This window comes from Kwoniella pini, chromosome 5, assembly GCF_000512605.2.
Source record: "Kwoniella pini CBS 10737 chromosome 5, complete sequence".
NCBI lineage: Eukaryota > Fungi > Basidiomycota > Tremellomycetes > Tremellales > Cryptococcaceae > Kwoniella > Kwoniella pini.
In genome coordinates this window covers 730,167-753,846 of record NC_091720.1, presented here as the reverse complement: position 1 = coordinate 753,846, position 23,680 = coordinate 730,167, and the positions used below count along the sequence as shown (strand labels likewise).

The following is a 23,680-nucleotide window of genomic DNA, read 5'->3' as shown; positions in this document are numbered from 1 at the left end:
GTCCATATACAAGTTTATATAGCTTGAATCAATTCGACAAACAATAATAACACCGATGATATAGCAACGACTGAATTCCAATTTGGGTTACGGTCAAAATGTCAACAATAGACCAAGATGATGCCATTCAACATCAACATCAAAATATGAATGATACTATAATTCAACCTGATTTCTTTACAAGATTAGATGAAAATAATACATCTACACTTGATCCTTCTTTATTTGCATTAGCAGCACAAGTACAAGCTGTTGCACATGCACATGAACAAGGTATTGATATTAATTTTAATATTGATCATACTTTTATTGATCCAATATTTCCAGATGGTACAGATTTTTCAAATTTAGGTTTAAATAATAATACATTTGAAGGATTTGGTATTAATGGACATGGACAACCAACACCTATTGATCCTATTTTATTTGAAATTGCTCAAGTTGTTGAAGATGTAAATAAAGGTAAAATAAAACTTGATTTACAACCATCTCCACCTCAACCTCATCCTACTACAATAAATAATAATGTTGAACAGATTCAACAAAATTCTGTTCAATTGCAAAGTTCAGGTCATCAACAGGGTCATGCTCAAGATGGAAATGTAGATGTGAATTTGGATGTGGAAATAGATCCGACGTTGAGGGAGATAGTTAATAGTTTGACTAACGCTCAGCAGGTAAGTTAGCCTTGTATGTCAGATCCAGTCTAAGTATTGAAAAAAATCGCTTCTGGCTCAGTCGTCACAAGTTAACGGCCAAGGTCTCTCACAAGCCCAAGCCTCCGCTGCAATCGGTGCCCATCTGACGGACGCTGAAGAGAGGGAAAGGTTACAACGAAGTTTACAGACTACATTGGAAGACCTTACTCAGGCTAGCTTTAGTGAGTGATTCTGCGCTCCTCTTATCGATCTGCCGGTATGTGATTAGAGACGGAACTAACATATTTGTTATTCTTGGTAGATTCCCTCTTCCCCGCAACAGAACCTAACTCTTCTAACGGCAATTTCATGAATGCCGGCACTGAAAGCAGTCTTATCTCCGAGCCATCTAGCTCTCAACATCCCGGGACGTATCTCAACTCCACGGCGGGTCCTCATCCGAACGGCGTGCAGGTATCCTCTACTCTTGAGGAATATGCTAGTAAAAGAGGAAGAGGTAGACCAAAGGGATCAAAAAACAAACATAAAGCTGTACCTTTGCCTAAACCACCTAAACCACCTGGACCAGCACCTAAACCTAAAGGACGTCCGCCGAAAGAAAGGAATCCGGAAGAACAAGCTGATTACGAATTAAGAAGACATGAACGATCGTTAGGTATAAAAAGACAAAAAGGTAGACCTAGAAAATTTCCTGGATATCTTGTTAGAGAAATGAGATTAAAGAAGAATCGAAAAGAATTCAACGAATTATTGAGGACTTATGAAAGAAATACTAGTGCAACTGAAGATGATGATGAAGATGATGATGACGAAGATGATAATAACATTCATCATCAACAACTTGATATAAGTCAAAATCACTATGGTGATCAAAATGAAGATATGGCAAAAGTACAAGAACAAATGAGATTAATAATGAACGCCGATGTTGAAAATATGACTAATGGACTTCATCATGCTTTACAAGTTAATAATACTGGAAATGGTGTAGATCAAGCTCAACATCAACATCAACATCATCATGAGGAGAATGATTTTTCACAATGGAATATCCAAGATGGACAAAGTCTCTTAGATGTTGTTGGAATGGGTACAGGCCATGGAGGAGTGGGCGATCATACGATGGAAGGTGTATTTGGTTTAAATCATCAAATGAATTAGGTATGCTTGAGAAATAAGTGAAAGATTGATATTTAATCGAGATCGTTTGTGTTTTTTGCCAAATCGTTGTATCTTTTAGCACAAGTAACTTTGTTGTATATTACTTCATATTTGATGACAAACAATGTATGCCCTATCATAAGTATTCTCTTCATCCATGGTATAATTCACTCCCTTTGGAAATAGCACCATCGCGACCTGTTTTCAGGCTCATGTCGATCATGCAATTCTAGTATAGAGCCGTGCAGATCATCATAATCGCATCTGGGCTTCCGTGCCAATCAGCCCATAAAATTCTCAAATGAAAACGCAGAATGTCTTCCTTGAACCCTGATGATCTGAACCCGCGTTTTACTTGGTAAAATCTCACAGCGAGTTACGGTAAAAGTTATCACATGTGAGACCGAAAGTCTGGGATGATTCCATATCCTTAATTCCCTGAAAAGGGTTCTCAATTAAAACCTCAGATCAAATCTTTTTCTATTGTCGATTTGTTTCTATCGTTCTTGAAGCAAGTGCAATCTCAAAAATCACTCCCTCAATGGGACTGCAATATTGTTATCGTATCATGCATTTGCGATTTGATCTGACATGAACACAATGAGGAAATTCATGTTTTGCGAATGATGAAATTGATAAGAAGGGTAAACAGATGAACAGGTGACAAACTGAACGTCATTAGGATATACCGTAATATAGGTAGGTACAGTACAAAATTTATTTAGCTTCCAAATATTCTACATTACACTCCCGAATATCTTCCGTAGATCCTACACGTTAGTAGTAGTTCTCAGCGTACATTTCATTTTAAATCGCGGCAAACCCTCCAAAGGAATAAATTATTGATTCCCACGAAATCATGATTTTCCTGATGGGGAAGTAAGAAGTTGTTTCATTATTTATTTTTCCTTTTCTTACCCGAAATCAGATCTTTGATCGGCTGAATATCGATTTCTCCCAAAAGTCAGTTCTAAATGATCACAGGGTAGATAAATTGTTGTGATCAGGCTACAACTCCTGAGGCACGTTTAATTTCCTTACCATCACTACTACAGGCACATTACCTGTGTTCTCTGATCATCCTGTTTTTGCCCCATCAACAAAGAGCTTCGTACTTCCTTTCCGTTCTCGATATTCAAATCAACCTTAAAAAATCTTCTGACCCGAAATCCTTCTTACAAAAAGCTTTTCAAATTCAATTTGATCACAGGAAGGATATTATCGTAATCGAGTAAAACTGACTTTACAGATCCGAATCACAAAAATGACGTAAAGGTTTTGTGTTGAATTTGGTAAAAATACTCGAATCACCAGGTCATTCATTATTTAGGGGAAGTTAATCCTCACAGCAGACAACTCTTGATAAACCGGTGTTTTACAAGAATATGAGTATAGGTCATAATTGAAATTCCTATCGCCCATTTTGCGCTTGGCGGAAAGAAGCTGTGATTTTACGGAAAGGACCTAATCTCTTACCGCGGAAGAAAAATTCACATATTACGTGCGTTCTCATACCCCCGACAAGGTGGAGTCCATTTGGTGAATTCATGAAGATATAAAACCAGGAGATAGATCATCTGTGTACGACTACGATTACGACGATTGAAAGTTGATACGACCAATATCCAAAGTGACGTCGATCGATTGTTCAGAATCACAATCCCGCCGCCTCAAGATACTTGACTGAATTGTCATCAAAGCACAAACGAAAAGTCGACCGCACAATTGATTCCAGTAATCTTCGACACGAGATTGGTTTTTCACCAACGCAACTAGAAATATATCTCAGGATTGATTAATTTAACCTCTATCATGTGAGTATCGAGGTCTATCTTTATTAGTTATATTTTTAATTGCGTAATTTCTCCACTTGAATATAAGGGTAAGAGGAGAACAATTAGCATCCTGATCATTTCGGATTTGAACGAGAGAAGATCTGATGATTTCTTTTAATAGACGATCCGATATATCATTTCCATAGAATTGTTCTCTGCTCAGGGACAAAAAATTCATGTTTAAACATTTACCAACAATCATCAAACCCCTCACCCTCTCTTTCATTTGGTCTGTTCCTCCTGCCCGTTCCTAAGATCCACAAATTGCGTACTCTTTTCAAGACTATAGTACACCTGGTTAGATACCGTCATCAGTTTGTTTCACCCACACTCCCTTTTTTCCCGATGAAATAGAAATCGGAATACACCCTTGGGCTCCTCAATATTAGTAGATATTGGTTTTGAAACATCTGACATAATAGCCTTCTCATATACTTCATCAATCTGCAATTCACAGAAAAGATCTGAATTTTGCAATTCATACCACATCAGCGTACTGATACGAGAGGCGGTCATCATCTTCTGTGAACTTCATGGTATCGATCTCTCATTCACACAGATCCATCAACCTCAAGATCATTTAGATAGCGGAGAAAACAAATTGGCTAAGGTACGATACTGTCAACGAATTATCTTCAATGAATAATTCACCTTATCGTACTATCGTTCCGCCGGATCGAAGAAGCTCGACTACTCGTCCTCCCCATCCACCTTTGAGTTACAATTCCAATGTCGGAGATACAGGATTGACCAGTAGAACAGGTGATAGAGAACGAGGTGATGATGGGATAAGTCGAAATATTGAACATAATGAACATAGAAATTTCCCTCAAAGTACTCAAGCTACTTTGCCACAACAGTATCAACATTTCTCGTCATTCGCATCTTCATCTCAGCCCCTACAAACCCTGCAACCCCTTATAATGCCGTCCCGCCCACAACCATCGTCTCAATTTAATCCCTATAACGACCCCCACTATCGATCATCTTCTCATGGTTATTCGGAGACAATGCAACCTTTATCATCACCTATTGCACCACATCGATACGATTTTTTACCTCATCCCCCTTCGTACACTCCTTCGGCCAGTAATAGCGAAATGCAACCATGGCAATATGGCGGAAATACTGCAACTTATGACCCAGCTATTAGCTCGTCTTCCAGACGAAGGGAATCAATGCCTGATATAGAGAACAAGGAGGATCCAAATCCCCTCTTCTCCAATCGACCAATGATGGGTGCCCCTTCTGGACCAAATCAGATGATTAGCGGTACCTCAACCGACGCTGATACTAAGAATCCTAATCTTCAATCCTACATCCATTCTCTTACCGGATTAGTTCAAACTTCACCCGTACAAGCTACAACTAATCCCTCGGCCTCAGCTTCCCTGACAAATTTTCAAGCCTGGCAACCTATATCTCAACAACGACATCAGCAACAGCAGCAGCAGCCTCTAGCACCTCCGGCTCAATCGTCTTCCACTCCGCTAAACACGCAGAAACGTAAAAGATCGCGAGCAAGTACGTTCGGATCAAAAACGACGGATGACGAAGCCCAAATCAAATCTACCCATCGACCGAGTGTAGATGATGGAGATGATATATCTTCTCGACCTACAACGGCTGACAAAGGATCCATAGCTGGAAAGGACAGAAGCCTTCAACCCCTAGTTTCGACGAAAGATTTCACTCAGCCGCCAGCAATCAACGAAGGTCCCGAAGACGCAGAACACAATCAAGGTGGCGAAGATGACGAGAAAATGGATCACAGGAAGAGAAAAAGAAACAGGACTATACGAAGTTGTGTGCCATGTCATAATCACAAGAGAAGGGTAAGAAACATTCTTGGCCTGCGTCCACTAAGCCAGACTGATATGTGGATTTATATTCAGTGCGATCGGAAGAGACCTTGCTCAAGATGTACATCTTTAGGTCTGGTGAGCAGCTCTGCTTAGCATTATCGCCCGCTTGCGCTCATGAGCTGATTGTCATAGACCGGTACATGTGTATATGAGATTGACGAACAACGAAATATGTAAGTCGTCATTTTGGGCTACGGCGTGTAATTGCATTGACATACTTAATTAGGAATGATCCGGACGTAATCGAAAGTGAAAGACTTCGCCGGCGGATAGCAGAATTAGAACAGGTGGTTCGAGAGCTGCGTCAAAAACCAGCTGCAAGACCACAAACTCAGCAGTCAAACGCGATGATTGGTTCTTCAACAACCGCAACAGGTAACAACTCCGCTGAGGAGAGCGCTGGTGAAGACAAGAAGAGAAGAGTCATAGTGGATAGGTTCGCGAGGTTCAAACTTGATGAAGCAAAAGATGTAGAAAATGCAGCAGCCGCAGCCGGAAGCAGAGTTATTGCTCCAGACCCTCCTGTATGGGCACCTCAAACTATCATCTCTGCTCGTTCTCCTCGACCCGAATACCAGCCTTTTGTTGCTCAACGTGAGACTAAAGGAAGCATAAACTCCAGTATAGACTCGTCATCTCTCAAAGAAGATCCAGCTGGACATCAAAGTGACTACAAATCAGAACCGTATCAGACGTACTTACTCCCTGGAGAAGAGATATCATCGGATATCACAGGGAGAAAAGTTTACTTGGGTGCTTCCACCGGCAAATCAATGCTGCGAAGGGTAAATCATTCCTCATCGCTCCTATAGCGGTATGAGATCGCTAATTTTTGTTATTATCATTTAGTTGGGAGAATTGGCGAAAGATAAAGGCGATGGGCAATTACTGTCCGTTCCCGAAGACATTGCTTTCACAGGAGTGTTTCCTGATTTGCGCAAGACCTATCCTTTCACAACCATATGGAGTCACGAAAATTTCAGTGCAGAGATTATCGGTTTGTTGCCAAACTCACAACAAGCTCAATGGTAAGTTATTTGTGTTTATGCCATGTCAACATGTAGCTGACGGATGTGGCAGGTTATGGAAAGCTTGGGAGGAAGAACATGGCGTTTATGTCAATCCTTTCCACACGTAAGTAAAGGAGCTTTTCTGCTTGTGCTCCAAAAAATAAATAGCTGAGGATATGTATAGGCCGTCGATGCACGCTGAATATTCGGCGTTCTTCGCCATGTCGACTAAAGACAAGATGAATGTACCTCTAGCTTCCCTGTCGTTGTACCTTATCATCTGTGCTTTGGGTAATTGACTTCCCCGTTTTGAGGGATACGCAGAACGGCTGACACTCCTTATCGGATGCAGGTTGCGTCATACGAGCGACTAGCCAAGAGTTGTTCGGTCAACCTGACCCCGCAAGAGTAAAAGACCTGCCAGCTCGTAAACCATCTTTGACGGCTTACAAGGATTTGACATCAAGTCGGCTGCAAAGCGAACTATACCGTACGTCATTTAACATCATACGTGAGATTCAAGTCGCTGACACTACTTTGATTGCAGTGTCTGCCTCCTTCCATGCTTTACGGCTGTGTGCATACCTTGCCAATCCCACCATGCGCACTATTCAAGCGCAACTTTTGCAAATGGTTTATCTGTGAGTATAGGGCACTTTTAGTGTTCGTCTTCAGCTGATTGAAGTATGCGGAACCCTTCACAGCCTAGCGAGTGAGCGTGCAGCAGATGCATGGACTTCTGGTGGAACCCTGGTCAAGCAAGCGATAGCGCTTGGTCTTCACAAAGATCCGCTAAACCTCGATCCAAAAATTTCCATGCGTGACGCCGAAGTGCGACGTCGGGTTTGGTATGTCTCATTGTCATTCACAGTGTGGGTCTGCGCTGATTTGTCTGGATCAGGTGGTCAATTGCAGGATTTGATTGTATGCTATGTGTATTCTTCGGTCGACCAAGCACAATAAGCTATTACACCACGAGATTACCGCAAGATCGACCGGATGCGAATCTTTCAGATATCCCAGGAAGTGCTCAACAGCTCCTTCCGCCCTCAAACGTATTGTCGAACGAAACTACAGAGCAAACGTTTCACGCTGCGTATTATCAATTAACAATTCCATCTTTCGAACTGCTTGATAGAATATTCACAGTAGACCGCCGATTTAGCAGATCGAGTATATATGGATGGTTTTCACCACCTCAGAAAGATGACACTAAAGCCAGATTTATGAACTATCAAGACGACGAGCAAAATACAGATCATACGTATCAAGATGCTGTGCGTTTAGCAAACGATATCAGTCAATGGTATTCCCTCTTACCGAGTGGAATTCGGTTCAGCGAGAACGATACACCGGAATATCTTATAAATTCAAGATCGAGGAAACAATTAAATCAAACCCTCATTCTTAGTATCAAAACCTGGACCATAGTGTGAGTACGCAAGGATCTTTCCGTGAGATATCCTTTGTTAAACATTTATTGGTATACAGGATGGTCCTTCATCGACCCTACCTCAGATTAGATCCAACGGCATATCCCGAATCGACCGAACTATGCACTCAGGCTGCACACCTCATGCTCAGAACATACAAGTCAATGGCCGATACCAAGAGTACAATCTCTTGGTCTTTCTGGACCATGTCATATAGGGTAAGCTTGGATTATCATCAGCTCAATCGTGAGCTCCCGATATCAAAGCTGATTGTGCAAAATTCTTTAGGCGTTTCAAGCTGGTGCTGTCTGTGCATTCTTGGCTATCCGACAGCCTGGATCGCCGCTCGCCGAGAAGTGCTTGGTGAGTACTTGCTACAAGGTGAAATGTTCAGAGCAAGACTGATGATGTTTTGGTTACAGAGTGATCTGCGAGGTGGAATCAGAATATTTGAAGACAGACTGTCGACTTGGAATGCCACGCATCCTGTTCAAGCTGATCTGTGCGAAGGGTTAGTACAACTCGAAAAACTCGTCACGTAAGTTTTGTCCCCTTTTACCTTTGGTTTCGTCTGACAAGTGTGCATTTCTCATTCGTGTAGAGCTGCTACCAACCAGCGTAATACTCCCGCTCGAAGCTTGACACCTCATGTCAATATCACGTATGATCCGACATCGTCATTCGGAACTCCTCTGTCCCAGATACAGGCATTCCCACCCGTTACTCTACCACCTTCCTCACGGAATAATCCAGGACCAAACACCTTGTTCCCCGAGTCTATCACCGGATTGGCACATAATCCTCATACAATGCTGTATGGTGATAGTCAAAGACCTGAACAACCTGGTAACGCAGGCTTAGGCGGAATGGTCGTCAATAATTACCCGACGGATCATCTTGTAGGACAATTAGGTGGAGATTTCAATGGACCTGAACCATTAGCTTTGTCTCAGGTAAGTCTTTTTCTGCCAATCGATAGGGTTGTCAAGCTAAAAACAGGTGTATGAGTGCAGTTCTGGGCCAACATGTTTGGTATTAGAATGCAAAACGAGAAGGATTCCGCTGCTTTCACTTCTGATTCCACAGCGACAACTGCTGAATGATCTGAGTCGAAGCCAGATTGGACGCCGGGGGCCATATACCACAAGGTGAATTAATTGGTTTTTATAACCATTTGCTCCGTAAATGCAGTGAAATAGTAGAGAATTTCTCATAACACTACACTTACATACATATACACGTTGAATTTTGTTGTATATTAATATATGACATGCATACTGTACCTGTCTGAATGAATTCGAATGTTGAACAGTTCGGTCCCGGTCAACGACCCGAACAGTAGATGCCACGCTCGGACCGCCACCCAGTTACCTCCACTATACGCGTATGATGATATTGATGATGATGATGCGTACTGAAATTCCAGTTGATTCCACGTCCAATGTTGATATACGATTTAATTGTTTAAGCAACAAAGCGATTCCATACAGCTAAATTTTAACCAAAAAGAAACAAGATGGCTGACGCAAAGAAGAAGCAATTGGTGTATAACATGTAAGTCGGCTGGACACTTCGCTGAGAAATAGAATAGCTGATTTGATTCGTTGGGCAGTATCGATTTTTTGAGAACTTCAGCTCAAGATGGAACTGTTAAAGAAGATGATAAAGAATCGTTAGAAGTTGCTGGTGAGTATCATTGTTATTTTTTTTCTTTCAAAAAGATGTATAATTAATCTGACAATGATATTCTGTGAATTAGTTCAATGTATAGCAGAATCATTTGGTGTTGATCCAGATTCAGAAGAAGATAAAAAATCATATTCAATTTCACCTGCTTCTTTACTATCACTATTAGATGTATATTTAAAAACAAAAGCTAAATCAAATTCTTCACCTATCTCATCAAATTCAAATTCAAATTCAACTTCAAATCCAACTCCTATTAATGGAAAACCTAATGAAGAAGATAAAAAACAAGCAGAATCATTTAAAGTAAAAGGAAATTCATTAATGTCTGAAAAATTATATGATTCAGCAATTGAACAATATACAGAAGCAATTAAATTATATGAAAATCCAGTTTATTATTCAAATAGAGCTGCTGCATGGGGTGGATTAGGTAAACATGAAAATGCAATTAAAGATGCTGAAAAAGCTTTAAATCTTGATCCAAATTTCGCAAAAGCTTATTCAAGACTTGGGTAAGTTAGGCTTCTTTGAAATTCATATTTGATTACGATTGTTCTGGAAGAGAAATATAAAACACCTTTCCCTCATCGTTCTTTGATCCTTGAAATTTAGTAAAAATAACTAAAAACTGATTTTTTTGACTTGTATCTTACTTAGTCACGCTCATTTCTCAGTTGGATCATACCAAGAAGCGGTTCAAGCTTATGAAGATGGACTTAAACTTGATCCATCAAATAATAATATGAAAACAGCTTTAACAACTGCTAAATCTAAATTATCAGAATCTTCTTCAAATTCAGTAGCTGATAGAGAACCTCCTTCAGGTGGTTCAGGAGGAATGCCAGATTTAAGTTCTTTAGCTTCTATGTTAGGTGGTGGTGGTGGCGGAGGTGGAGGAGGAGGAGGTATGCCTGACTTGGCTAGTATGATGCAAAATCCTCAATTAATGGCTATGTAAGTAATATTCTCCCTTTTTTCAATACCCTTTAAAGATGGTCTAGGCTCATATAAGGAGAATCGCTGATTTGTGTATTTTTCAGGGCGCAACAAATGATGGCCAATGGAGGACTTGAGAGATTGATGCAAAATCCTGCATTGAGAGGTATGGCTGAGAATATGCAAAATGGAGGTGGTATGCCCGATATGTCACAATTGGCTAATGATCCTAATCTTCGAGAAATGTGAGTGGCTTTGATAGACTGGTTACAATGTGTTATATGTGAAATGGTCTATGTTAGGCTAATCATCTTTCATGGTTAGGGCTCAACAATTCATGGGTGGTCAAGGCGGACAAGGACGAGGTGCATAAGGTATCCATAGGAAGAATTTGCTATGAGTTTGGTGTGATTCATGTATGGCGTTTATGCACCTTTTCCCTTTCAGATTCTTCATTCTGCCTACAGCAGAGAGAGACAGAGCTATCAATATGACTAGCGGATATTGTGAGAGCTTGAACGAATAGATTTTACTTTACGACCTTTGGGTAGAGACGCCTGTGATGAAGTGTATTTATTTGACTACCTACAACTAACCTGGCGCAATGGAAAGTAAAGTGGCGGTAGTGAAGTAAAGGTGATCCATTTGACCTCCACGATCACTTTAGTTACAAAGTCATGAAGAATGGTAAATACTATCTAATATCAAAAAGATTTATTTTGTAATTTGATATTAGGAGGATCTACTGAATCAATCAATCAATTTACCTCTTGATGAATGTTAAGTACCTGATGATTTAGATGGAGCTAGTAAGTCAACATACAAATTTGTAAGGAAAATCGTTAATATCAATACCAATAATTAGTTCATCTCTTCATTACTAATTCGTCCAATCCTTTGAGCTCGAATATAATTACTCAAGATGCTAGTTTGATAGTCGCAGGTCCCGCTGTCACATTTGTAGATACGATTCCGGATCATCTAACGCAAGTGAGTTTGCGATTATCTCGTTGAACCGATTTGATGTCCTGGTAGTATATGCATTAGCTCTTACTAGATACTAATGCCAATACAGCTGCAACCAACGGTAGTAGTGGTACGGGAAAGAAGAAAATAGTCATAACCCAGACTATAGTAGAAGAGGATATTGTCTGATTCAATAGTCAATGTGAAACCCTATAATCCGTGCCACCCATATTTTACTCGTTGAAGCGTTGTAAATACACTCTCAGTAATTCCTAACCGGCCAGGTAACCAGCCTAACAGTTTTGATATCTCGGGACCATAGAGAATGAGACGCGTGTTACTTTTACATCAGTGAGACTCGCATGAGAAAGGAAGAAGCGGAATGACAAAGCGATGCATGTTATGAAAGTGTGAGTTGATGAAAAGGCGTATACTGGGAATTATGCAGCGCCACAAACTGCTTCGCCTACAGCGGTGTTGAGAATAAGAGCTACAATGAGACCGTATAGACCCTGATGTGATGGAATGATCAGCATTGAAGCTCATTTTCTCCAGCGAACGATAATAATGAGGCTTTTGAACTTGAGTCGATAAGCGTATACTCACAATGACTTCGGCGAAAATAAGAATCAAAACCATAGAGACGAATACCTTTGATTCGTATAAATATGCCCTGACACACTATGCCGATGAAATGATCAATCAGCATTTGCGACGGAATGATTCTGGACAGAATCTAGCACTCAAAGATGTATGAAGGCGAGTTGGACTCACAGCATCTCCTACTATACCAATAGCATAACCAGCCGCCAAACCTGTAAATCCACATGCTGCGATGAAATGGTATGTTAGCAGAACTGGTGTGCGTTAGCACACGCCCAGATGTACGTACCCAGACCAGCGGCGAGATGAATGAATCCTGCAAACAGGGAGTAGGGTTCGGTTGGTGAAACTTCAATGTGATCATTAGCTACAAAGGAACCTCAGAGCTATCAAACGAGGGAAGGCGTACTGTTACCGGCGATCAATACTGAAACGACTAATCCATATACAGCAATAACTGATCAAGCCCTGTTAGATCACCTAATTCTACATCAAGAGGAACGAAGATGGACATACTACCGGACATCTTAAGGGGCAAAAAGTCAGCTTTGTTACAAAACCGTCCAAACGAAGAGCGACTTACAACAACTGGAATCAAAGACTTTATTATAGACTAGATCAGCAAAGCTTCTATAGGTCCAGCATGAGGAATGGATGAGCATACCTTCATAATTAGATCGGGTCTGAATTGAAATTGTCAGCTTTGCTTCAAGCAGAAGAACTTGAATTTCAGCTTACCTAAATGTACCCAAACCTGCGATTCCGATACCTGCTTTCGACGTTCCATAAGCGGCTCCAACAGTCGAGAATATCATCTATAGAATTATGATCAGTTGAAATGATCCAAAGGCGAAGCGATCTTTATAAAGTGAATCGTACAGCGCTAGCTACACCTGCAAAACTATTCAAAGGGAAGTGTCAGATAATGCCGATCGAGTGCTGAGCGGATGGGTGATTATGTATAAGAAGAGGTGCAACTCACCCGAAGAATGGCGCCCATGGTGGACAAAGTTCTGACATTGTGTGCGAAGTTTATCAAGACCGCTGAAAATGTATAGCAAGCAGTGAAGAACGATCTATACACTATTAAAGCAGTTGTATGATGAATTACGGCCAAAGCGACCGGAGCTTGACCTGATGCTGACGTTGTGTGTATACTAGTATACCAGGGAGTGATAAGGCAAGCGAAGAGGCGGAATCAAATATATCCACATCATGTTCAATCGACCACGCTTAAGCCCTTTACGCGTTTTACGAAGATTACAGAATTATGTTAAGAAGTTCCATGAGATTCAACATTATCATTCTAATCTACTTGAGAATTGTCTATACATTCAAAAACTACCTTGACTCGTTTTATCCTGTGAGAGAACCAGTCATAATGCAAGGTAGACTCCCGCAAATGGTATGTTGGGTTTCTCACCTGGTTGTTGACGGACTTGTCGGACTGACTTCATCATTCATTTAGCAACCGACCGTGGTCCTTTTACGAGGTATGTTCAGCATCTACCAGGCCTCGTGTAATGTTTAGATCTCCTTGAGTACACGCGCTAACGTTTTGTATTTCATAACAGAGGGTACTGATACCTCTCAAGGAGTTGGACAGTTGTTATCAAACATATCAGCATGTCTTGCTGTGGCTCAAACTATAGCAACAACGCTAGGACCTAGAGGTATGGACAAATTGATAGTGGATGACAGAGGGTTGGCTACTATATCAAGTGAGCTTGGGACCGAGACATAGCTTACACACAGTTTAAGAATTGACAAATTGTGTGACTAGATGATGGAGCGACCATTCTGAAATTGCTCGATGTCGTTCACCCGGCAGCTAGAACTCTTGTAGATATCGCTCGTGCACAAGATGCCGAAGTCGGAGATGGTACTACCAGTGTAACCTTACTGTCAGTCACTGATGATTGCCGGCCGGTTTGGTGTGAAAGATAGAGACTGACATGTACGTGTGCACAGTGCCGCCGAGATACTGAAAGAAGTTAGACCATTCATCGAGGAAGGTGTTGGACCCCACGTCATTATTAAAGGTTTGAGGGAGGCTAAGACCTTGGTAAGCTTGCTCACATGTTCGATATTCTCCTATCAAGGCTGATCAACTTGATAGGCTATCAAACAAATCAATGATATCGCTATAACGATAGACAAGTCTGACCCTGAGTAAGAACGAATTCATCAGCTAGTGAAGCTTTGTTTTGTCGGCTGATCAGTCGCCGATTTGTACAGAAAATTCCGCGAACTCCTTCTTCAGTGTGCTGGTACTTCAATGTCATCCAAACTCATCCATTCGCAAACACCTTTCTTCGCCAATATGGTCGTTGACGCCGTTCTCTCCCTTGACCAAAAAGATCTTGATGAATCCCTGATTGGTGTAAAGAAAGTCCCAGGAGGAGGTATGCAAGATTCGCAGTTGATCAAAGGTGTGGCATTCAAGAAGACGTTCTCATATGCAGGATTTGAGCAACAGCCTAAATCATTCAAAGACCCCAAGATTTTATGTTTGAATGTTGAATTAGAATTGAAGGCTGAGAAGGATAACGCAGAAGTCAGAGTTAACGAAGTATCGGAATATCAAGCTATAGTCGATGCTGAGTGGTCGATAATCTACAAGAAATTGGAAGCGATAGTAGACACTGGAGCTAAAGTTGTTTTGTCGAAATTACCAATTGGAGATTTAGCTACTCAATATTTCGCGGATAGAGATATCTTCTGTGCTGGACGAGTGACCGCTGGAGATCTCAAAAGAGTAACTCAAGCTGTAGGAGGATCAATCCAATCTACTTGTTCAGATATTGAACCTCATCATCTAGGACAGTGTGGAAGTTTCGAAGAAAAACAAATTGGTGGAGAGAGATACAATGTATTCCAAGATTGTACTCAAGCCAAAACTTGTACTTTGATCCTCCGAGGTGGTGCCGAACAATTCATTGCTGAAGTAGAAAGAAGTTTACATGATTCTATCATGATTGTTAAGAGGGCTATCCAAAATAACAGTGTGGTTGCGGGCGGTGGTGCATGTGAGGTGAGTGATCAAGAAACATCCAATTAAGCGATATAAGCTGCTGATGCAATAACACTCAGATGGAAATTTCCAAATTCCTTCGAGGTCATTCACGAACGATAATGGGTAAACAACAATTGATCGTCGGAGCAGTTGCCAAAGCGCTTGAAATCATTCCAAGGCAAATCTGTGATAACGCTGGTTTAGATGCTACGGATATTCTCAACAAATTAAGGATGAGACATGCTCAAGGAGATTTATGGGCAGGTGTAGATGTCGATTCGGAAAACGTCCAAGATAACATGAAGAGATTTGTTTGGGAGCCTGCATTAGTCAAAACTAACGCTCTTTCAAGTGCGGTTGAAGCTGCTTGTTTGATTTTGAGTGTTGATGAAACTGTTAGAAACCCTCAATCTGAGGTGAGTTGAGTATTGTAGCCCGGAGTAAAAATAGCTAATCATTGTGTTTTTGGATTGACCAGGCACCTTCGGCTGGACCGCCTATGCCAAGAGGAGCTGCGCAACAAGCTATGAGAGGTAGAGGAAGAGGTATGCCAAGACGATAAATCCAATTGGAGGTAGGAGTAGTATCTAACATAAAATGCATGATCAATGTAATGCTGCGCCTCAAATTGTTTCCTGCGTGTCCGTGATACTGATGTTGTCGGGGATGTAAGAGAAGTTTGGCCGAGTTTTGAAAGGTTTGATTAGGTTACACTTTGAGGGTCGTGGGCTTTGCGTTGGTGAACGATGTAAAAAGATGATGGTAGGTATCTTGATCAGAATCATCAAACTTACTTACCCTCCTTTAAGCTTTGTGTAAGATCTATCTCAAGACGAAAGGAGTCTTTTCAAATTTTCCTTTCGATGGGGTGAGAAGTTTCTTGAGCGAGGGGAGAAAGTTTAGATTTCCAACGATGGTTGATTCTGATTGTCAAGCTAATTAACACTAAATGGGAATTAGAATCTAAAAACGTCCTGAATAAAAGGGTTGATTCTTGCTTCTTGCTTCTTGGTCTTTTACTTCTCCGGATACACTTCCGATATGTTACTGACAAATTACGTTCATTATACATATGATATTCTATTGATGAAATGTATATAAACGATAATGAATTCGAACAAATGGTTTAGTACTTTTCCTACTAACGGAAATACGAATTCATCACAAATATTTGTTATTTTAACAATTAAGCCAATCAATCATTTAATTAAAGAAACAATGCACTTGAAATTCATTATTATCCTACTTCTTCCTTCATTGCTTGCTCTTCCTTTTGATATTAATCAAAGAGCTATAGCAGCCATTGGAATTACTCCAACTTCAACTTCAACTTCAACTCCTACTACCGTACATGTTGACGCTATAGGAAGAGCTATCGCTGCTATTGGAGCTATCGGAACGATTCCTACTTCATCAACATCCAAAGTCGTACATCCCCAAGCTATTGGTAAAAAAGATATTAAGGAAAGAGCTATTGCTATTTCAGAACAAGATGATGAGGGAGGATTCAAAATTGATGCTATTGGAAGATAAATGTGAGTTATATATGGTAAGGAAAAATACAAGCTTGTCACTCTTTTGAAGTGTTTATATTCTTAACTAATCGGCTACAATTCGCTAATAGAATATCGAACATGGTCAGTTGATATGATTTTGAGTGATATTCAAAATCTTTCTTGGACACATACGATTAATGGAGAATTGGAGATGGATCAAATCGTACAAAATGGATTTAGTATAGCGATGTATTATGATTTTAAAAATTACGATTCCCTGTATAATTATGTCTGAGGGGTGCAAGGATGATACATGCGAATGAGTTACAAGGTGCATTAATGGAAGTACAATTCTGAATAAAGATGCGAGTCTCAAATTATCATCCCGAACAAATACAGTACTGTTAGACGATGGATGAGCCGAAGTGTGAATGACTTATTATAGATGATTGGTGGCGATATCTTCAACTTGAAGTAAAAATTCTTCGATGTAGATGATATCATACAACTCAAGTGGAGATGATATCGATCTAGAAGAATAAAATCAAACTGGAAACCAGACCTAAAGAATTTACATTCAGACTTTCATATTTCAAGTCGTGTTCGTGTGCAAGCATATCTATCCATCAATATTGTAATCAATCAAACGTTATTTGATCCGGATGACCGAGATCAAATTAGGTACGAAATCAAAATCAAAAAAGTGTGTATCAGAAAACGAACTCTCTCTCAATCACCTGCTATCAGCTCAATCGATACTATAATATTATATGCATTTGATTAATTAAACATGCAAATGATATATAACATATTAATCAATTTCATCTTCTCTTCCCTCTCAAGCTCGTTTAAATTGATTCAGCGAAAACTACTCACTCGAACAGAATGCTCTCATCTAAATTCATCATCACTTTGGCTATATGTTTTGCATTCATCCCAATTCAGATTTTGGGTTTGAAAGATGGTTCTATAGTAAAATATAATTCTCTCATTCCTAAAAATACTTGTATATGCGAATATGATCCTGAAATTCCTGAAAGCTGGTTTGAATGTGGTAAATATCTCTTTATTATTCTTAATACTTTGAAATGACTCTTTTTTAGAATGACTTTTGGATATTGGTAGAATCCGAATGTTTCGAAAACCAAGAAAAGATGTATCTTTCCAAAAAAGATTTGACTCATCTTACTAGACAAGTATGTATTTGTCCAGAAGATGTACCAGATTGTCGTAAGTTATTAATATTCTCGGTTATTTGTGATTCAAAGATTGATTAAAATTACAATATATATATATATAGCTTGTCCACTTCAACCACCTCCTGATTGCTGTTACACTTCAACTATCAAGAGAGGAAACGAAGCAAGAGTGATTCCGGCTTTACATGCTAGATCTTGTCCACCTAGTGGCGTAATTTGTCATCTCACTTCAAATGGAATTGAATGTATCCGTAAATCCTTCTCATGTTCTATCAATACGATAATCAAGTTTGAAGATCTAATGTAAGTGTATTAATCGTAGCATGTATCGAGAAAAGGATTATTTGTCCTCTAAATGAAAGAGAAAATAACGAAACTATCATATGTTTAGCTTCTGAGGATGGTTTGATCACATGTCGTAAGTCCGTTTTGATAGTATGATCATCGTACTTTTAAGTTCAATATGATAATAGCATCTTGTCCTCAATGTCAACCTTGTAAGTATAAGCGTGATGTAGGAGAAAATAGTGCAATTTGGTGTCGTGAGTTACTTGTCCCACAAACTGTTGGTTAATATTTCATCAATCATGGATAATTTCTCAACAATTGAACCTTCACAGCTCCTTGCTTCCCGCCTCATCCACCTAATTGTCCACAATGCTGGTACGATATAATGGGCAGAGTACAATGTCGTAAGTCTAATAGTATCTCCATGATATATTAGAGCTTGCCCAACTAACCAGAATGTTAGCCTCGTGTCCATCACCACCTGTTAGCTCAACCAAACCTCCTTTGCCTTCACACACTTTCTGCCCACTGAGCAAGAAATACTGCATTGCCAATCCTGACGGGACTTATATTTGTCGTGAGTAAATCTTTCATGCGTTTGTGATGACTGAAAAGAAGTGGACTGATCGAGAATGAAATGTAAGCTGGATGTGGTCCTTTGCCGGTAACGCTTGAAGTCTGAAGAATTGTCATGCGATATTCTAAAGATGTGACATCGAAAGGCAGGGATTTTTTGTATTGACTATGATCAGGAGCAGGGGATACTCTGTAGACTAAATATGAATTTGATTGATGATCACTTTACTTGTATACATGTGATGCGATATAATAAAAACACTTTCATTGTATGTTACAATACATAATGAACTACTGTATCTGAATAACACAAACAATATAATGATTTATCTAAATATCAACGCATTGATCCATTGGTTATGATTGATCGTTACATTTTAGTTTTTCAAATTTGACTCGCTTAAACTTCCTTTGTACTATTTAGTGTGAACCCTTTGAAGTGGGGAAGAATGAGGTATTAATGTAAATCTATATTTAGAGATATTTCAACTAAAAACATGTATCATAAAATACTTTTCACACGATATAAAGGATGTTTCATTAATCAAAAGGCTAATCTCACCGGAAGACCGAATTTCAACAGTATATTCTGTTTATATTGATAGAAACTAAATGATATAAGAAGATAACTTATGAATTCAATCTCAAGGTTTTTTTCTTTCTTCTTTTTTTACCAGATGAAATATTCATTTCATATTTTACTTTTTCTAATTACCAAAAGAAAAACTTGATTTAATATAAAAAATACAATGAAATTCAATTTATTTACAATTTTCAATACATTATTTATATTTTCTCAATGTGTTGTATTTGCTTAACCTTCTACTAAATTTGAAGAAAGACAAATTTGTAATTGTCCAATTAATGAGCCTACATGTTGTAAGTTTAATAATCTCTGATTCAAATCAATTCAGAATCGCTGACACATAAATCTACGTTTCTTAGCATGTGGAGATATTTGTCCTAATGGTTCTGAACCTGTTTGTTATTATATTAGAGATGTAAAACATTGTCTTCGTATGTTTTTATTTCTTATTCATTTAATTATATGATTATACCTGATAAAATGCTTCTTGATTAGCTTGTGATGATGTTGATGATGCTCAATAATGAAGCTCTCGTCAAATTAGGATGAATCAGCTTTTTGACTTGATGATGATTAATGAGAATGCGAGGTTTTGAGTTATGATTAATTTGTTTATATGCAATCTTATGGTATTCAGCGAATACGTCTTTAGGAAATTATTATCGTTGATTGTTGATTACGAATACTCGCACCAAAATGATAATTGACATTGGACACATCATACATTATTTATATTGAAAGAGATCAACTACTTGCGTCCATCATAAGATCGCGAATTGGATCGATATTATTGATGATTATAGGAAGATGTAATTAAAGGTAGATTGTTAGGAAAGACAAGAAAAGGCATATCACTCTGGCTGCAATTATGTTTTTACTCCGAGACGAAAGAAGCTTCATTGAACAAGTAACCCTTGACTGGTGTTGCTTCACCATCAATCTCCACACTTAACGTAGCAGGGTTGAGATACTGTAAGATACGGAGCAACTGTTATTAGCGACTAACGGCTCGAGTTTTCGGTGGTCTGAAGACGAGTATGAAATCTTTAAGCGTCACTCACTTGGTAGATATATGGTTTAGTACCTGTGACGGCTGCCAAACCCTTTCGAATCACATATGGGATTTCTGCTAAAACATCGACTTTCTCAATCAATCCACCTTCTCCTACTATGGCTCCGGCAACGTCTTGAGTGATCTTAGCAGATACAGTGGTTTTCTCTGAACCCTCTTTATCACCAGACCATTTGTATTCTATCGATGAAGGTACAGCATAATCAGTTTCCTTATCTTTAACAGCTTGTATATGAGTCGCTGAAGAGATAGACCCTGTGACGCTGGCTGGGTATGCATCAGGTGAAGATGCTGGAGAGTGCGTTTGACCAGTGACGGTTAACACAGAATTTTCCGATGCCTTTGTGGAATAGATAGCTCCGATATTGACTTTGGTTCGCCCAGATTTAGCTCCTTTGGGCCCGTAGTTGTCCTAAGATCAAAGAAAGTGAATGAGCATCTGACAATTCGAACTTTGATGATTAGCAGTATCTACTTACGGTGGTCTCGAACTCCATTTGGACAGCTCTTACCGCACCCAACTTGGGATCTTCAGCTCCGGGAGCGGTAGTAAAGAACGCAAAGTTCCATCTAGATGCAAGCTTTCATAATAACAGGTTGTCAAATCAGCATGAATGCTTGTGAACCAGAGGAATCAGGATTGAAGAGGGAAGCCAAATACAGCGGAAGGGTTTTTAAGGAGCTTTTATAGCTATGTTGACTCACAGAATCTGGTTTCATACCTTGAATAGCGTGTACGAACATCCCCTCACCTCTAGCATCTAACGCCTTTTCGTCAATTTTGATTGTTCCGGAAGATTGAGCCAAAGGATGGAATCGACTACATAATCGCATCGCAATTAGCATTAGGTTCCCGGTTTCCCAATTATTGTGATTTATCGATCTGACTGTACGTTGAGCGACTCACTGAACAACAAATCCATCCCTCTTCGAATCAGTTCTGTCCTTTCCGAAAGTCGATATACCACCTTGGGCACCTTGACCGAATTTAAATCCTGGTGCATTCGCCGGTCGGGTGAAAGTTAAATCTAAAGTAACATTTTTGTCGAGTTTTGCGGTGATGTGATATGATTCTTCAGTCTTCGGAGAACCGGTATGTTTGATTTCCTGTGGTTTTCGAGTTCAGAATCATTATCGGTCCACACCCAGATATCTCCATTTTAGTTAGGATAACAAGGCACGAAGGCAGAACTCGACTTACAAATTGATCAGTCTTCAAATTCTGTTTATCGAATTTAGCTCCACTAGCGTTAATTGATCTCCATGTTGATTTCTTGGTATTCGGATTGTACACCTTAAAAGTCATTTGAGTAGTGGCTGGGATGAGGAATACACTATAATTCATGAATAATTAGTTTGTTTACTTCCGTTGCCACCGATGTAAACGATCATCCGAGAGATATAGGACTTTTGGAGAAAGGTGATTTTACTTTGAAACAGAAGGAATACGTACCCAACATATGACCAAATGAGTTGGACCATGACCCAAGTTCCATCTTCCAAAATAGTATACCAAATTTGGGTCTCGGTTTGAAATCCTTTATTTGATGTGTTTGCCCACTATATTATGAGAGTCGACATTTTTTTTAGAAATCTTCCGCTATGTTCCTTGTCAAAGGATGAGATGTGGAAATCAACTTACGGCTGTATCAGCTGATGTTAATTCACCGAATCCACTCAAGTAAGAAGTAACAGGGTAAAAATTGGGTACATCCTTAGATGAAGTTGAAGATTGTCTAGCACGATATTTTCAGCTAGACCCACTTTGTTAGATGAAAAGTACTAACGAGAACCAGGACATTTTGTATAGCTTCTATTTCCAATGAAAGTAAAGATGGGAAGGTTTGGTTACTCTGTTTTTTATATTATTATTATTATTTGAATTATTGATTGTTAGACGATCAGAGCGAAGCCTTCCGAAACCGTCAACAATTCGACACTCGTAGACCAATTTATTATATTTACCGTAAACGTCATTACCAATTGAGAGGAATCATTACGTAATATTTGGTTTACAAAAGCCTCCTCTTGCTCTAAGTGTATTTAGATAATGATCTCTCGATTGATGTCAAATTTCAATAACAATAATCGATACATATTGGTATAATTCCTCTACAAACATATCACCCGCTAGTATACTAGCATCATGTACGACGGACCTACCCGAGGAGGTATGTCAGCTTATTCTTCCGTGGTGAGGTAAGATTAGCTGATCCATTTTGATAGGTACAAGAGGTGGTCAAGGTGATTTCCGTTGGTCTCAAGTTGCTAATGATAAACATCGAGGTAAGTCAACTGTGTACTGATACCCTGCTCAAGAGAATAAGATCTGATTGATATTTTGGATGAAATAGAAAACTACTTGGGACATACGGTAAATGCACCCGTTGGTAGATGGCAAAAAAATCAAGATATACATTGGTATAATAGAGAGATTAAAGATGATGATCAAGAAAGAGCAGCAAGGGAAAAAGCAGCAGAGATTAAAAGATTAAAAGAACAAGAAGAAGATGCTTTAAATGCTGCTTTAGGTTTACCTCCTAAAATTAGGAATGAAGGAGATGGCGAAGGTACAGGATCAAACGATATACCTGTAAATGGACAGGATGAGAGGGATAAAGAGATTGAAAGGTTGGAAAAGGAGGAAAGGAAACGAGAGAAAGCGTAAGTAGATATGCACTATCGGTACTACGATCACATTGTCATACCCAATTTACGCAATAGCACTGACTTGATTTGTCTCTGGGTCAGATTGCGAAAGGAACAGAGAGCATTGAAACGAATTGAGAAAGAAATCAAGAAAGAAGAACATCGATCACATCGAAGTGAACGACGACATCGAGATGATGACGACGAGTATCACAGGGAACGAGATAGACATAGGAGTTCAAGGTATCGTGATGAGCGCGATAGGCACGATAGGACTAGGAGTAGAGATAGAGAAAGAGATGGGTCTCGAAGTGAGAGGGATAGGCGGTACGATGATGATAGAGATAGAGCTCGTGATAGGGATCGACGGAAAGATGGAGATAGATTCACAGCCTTTGAACGCTCACGCACGCCACCTGTCAAACGTGAGAGGGATAGGACACGATCGATATCGCCCAAAAGGGAGAGGTCCCGCACACCTGAGCGATATAAGAACAGAGCAGATCATTATGGCAAAATATGAGAACTTAGCAGCCGAGACAGAAGGTGTACTCCGGACTTGTATAGGTCGTTATCATATATATATGCATCATTGTTGTACTTTCATTTAATGCACCTCGACATGAATTGAGAGGTCATTA

General features: G+C 39.6%; 8 protein-coding genes across 8 annotated transcripts; 6 read left to right on the top strand and 2 right to left on the bottom strand.

The window, feature by feature from the left end:
* Positions 1–98: 98 nt before the first annotated feature.
* Positions 99–1,820, top strand: I206_104049 (uncharacterized protein; the record flags this gene model as incomplete). The annotated part of the gene is made up of 3 exons (XM_019156109.1): positions 99–677; positions 739–880; positions 961–1,820. 3 exons carry the CDS (start codon positions 99–101, stop codon positions 1,818–1,820), a joined length of 1,581 nt encoding a protein of 526 aa, XP_019011067.1.
* Positions 1,821–4,293: 2,473 nt separating this feature from the next.
* I206_104048 (uncharacterized protein) lies at positions 4,294–9,066 on the top strand (the record flags this gene model as incomplete). The annotated part of the gene is made up of 16 exons (XM_070202874.1): positions 4,294–5,490; positions 5,551–5,595; positions 5,653–5,693; positions 5,747–6,305; positions 6,370–6,548; positions 6,601–6,654; positions 6,715–6,821; positions 6,883–7,020; positions 7,078–7,171; positions 7,235–7,378; positions 7,432–7,962; positions 8,022–8,181; positions 8,252–8,326; positions 8,386–8,501; positions 8,565–8,916; positions 8,977–9,066. 16 exons carry the CDS (start codon positions 4,294–4,296, stop codon positions 9,064–9,066), a joined length of 3,882 nt encoding a protein of 1,293 aa, XP_070058975.1.
* A 413-nt stretch (positions 9,067–9,479) lies between these two features.
* On the top strand, positions 9,480–10,961 carry I206_104047 (uncharacterized protein; the record flags this gene model as incomplete). Its single annotated transcript, XM_019156111.1, has 6 exons — positions 9,480–9,517; positions 9,576–9,649; positions 9,723–10,164; positions 10,310–10,606; positions 10,693–10,833; positions 10,913–10,961. 6 exons carry the CDS (start codon positions 9,480–9,482, stop codon positions 10,959–10,961), a joined length of 1,041 nt encoding a protein of 346 aa, XP_019011069.1.
* A 1,033-nt stretch (positions 10,962–11,994) lies between these two features.
* Positions 11,995–13,177, bottom strand: I206_104046 (V-type proton ATPase proteolipid subunit 2; the record flags this gene model as incomplete). The annotated part of the gene is made up of 11 exons (XM_019156112.1): positions 11,995–12,066; positions 12,161–12,235; positions 12,329–12,384; positions 12,447–12,506; positions 12,567–12,614; positions 12,674–12,683; positions 12,741–12,758; positions 12,822–12,840; positions 12,896–12,972; positions 13,037–13,058; positions 13,140–13,177. The coding sequence occupies 11 exons, from the start codon at positions 13,175–13,177 to the stop codon at positions 11,995–11,997; spliced, it is 495 nt and encodes a 164-aa protein (XP_019011070.1).
* A 361-nt stretch (positions 13,178–13,538) lies between these two features.
* I206_104045 (T-complex protein 1, eta subunit) lies at positions 13,539–15,735 on the top strand (the record flags this gene model as incomplete). The annotated part of the gene is made up of 9 exons (XM_019156113.1): positions 13,539–13,562; positions 13,626–13,650; positions 13,732–13,878; positions 13,941–14,061; positions 14,129–14,222; positions 14,277–14,329; positions 14,396–15,191; positions 15,251–15,589; positions 15,652–15,735. The coding sequence occupies 9 exons, from the start codon at positions 13,539–13,541 to the stop codon at positions 15,733–15,735; spliced, it is 1,683 nt and encodes a 560-aa protein (XP_019011071.1).
* A 656-nt stretch (positions 15,736–16,391) lies between these two features.
* I206_104044 (uncharacterized protein) lies at positions 16,392–16,706 on the top strand (the record flags this gene model as incomplete). Its single annotated transcript, XM_019156114.1, has 1 exon — positions 16,392–16,706. The coding sequence occupies one exon, from the start codon at positions 16,392–16,394 to the stop codon at positions 16,704–16,706; it is 315 nt and encodes a 104-aa protein (XP_019011072.1).
* Positions 16,707–20,192: 3,486 nt separating this feature from the next.
* I206_104043 (uncharacterized protein) lies at positions 20,193–22,191 on the bottom strand (the record flags this gene model as incomplete). Its single annotated transcript, XM_019156116.1, has 9 exons — positions 20,193–20,288; positions 20,380–20,802; positions 20,870–20,971; positions 21,096–21,210; positions 21,298–21,497; positions 21,592–21,724; positions 21,844–21,950; positions 22,033–22,126; positions 22,178–22,191. 9 exons carry the CDS (start codon positions 22,189–22,191, stop codon positions 20,193–20,195), a joined length of 1,284 nt encoding a protein of 427 aa, XP_019011074.1.
* A 345-nt stretch (positions 22,192–22,536) lies between these two features.
* Positions 22,537–23,562, top strand: I206_104042 (uncharacterized protein; the record flags this gene model as incomplete). The annotated part of the gene is made up of 4 exons (XM_019156117.1): positions 22,537–22,561; positions 22,617–22,676; positions 22,745–23,054; positions 23,142–23,562. The coding sequence occupies 4 exons, from the start codon at positions 22,537–22,539 to the stop codon at positions 23,560–23,562; spliced, it is 816 nt and encodes a 271-aa protein (XP_019011075.1).
* Between the last annotated feature and the right edge of the window lie 118 nt (positions 23,563–23,680).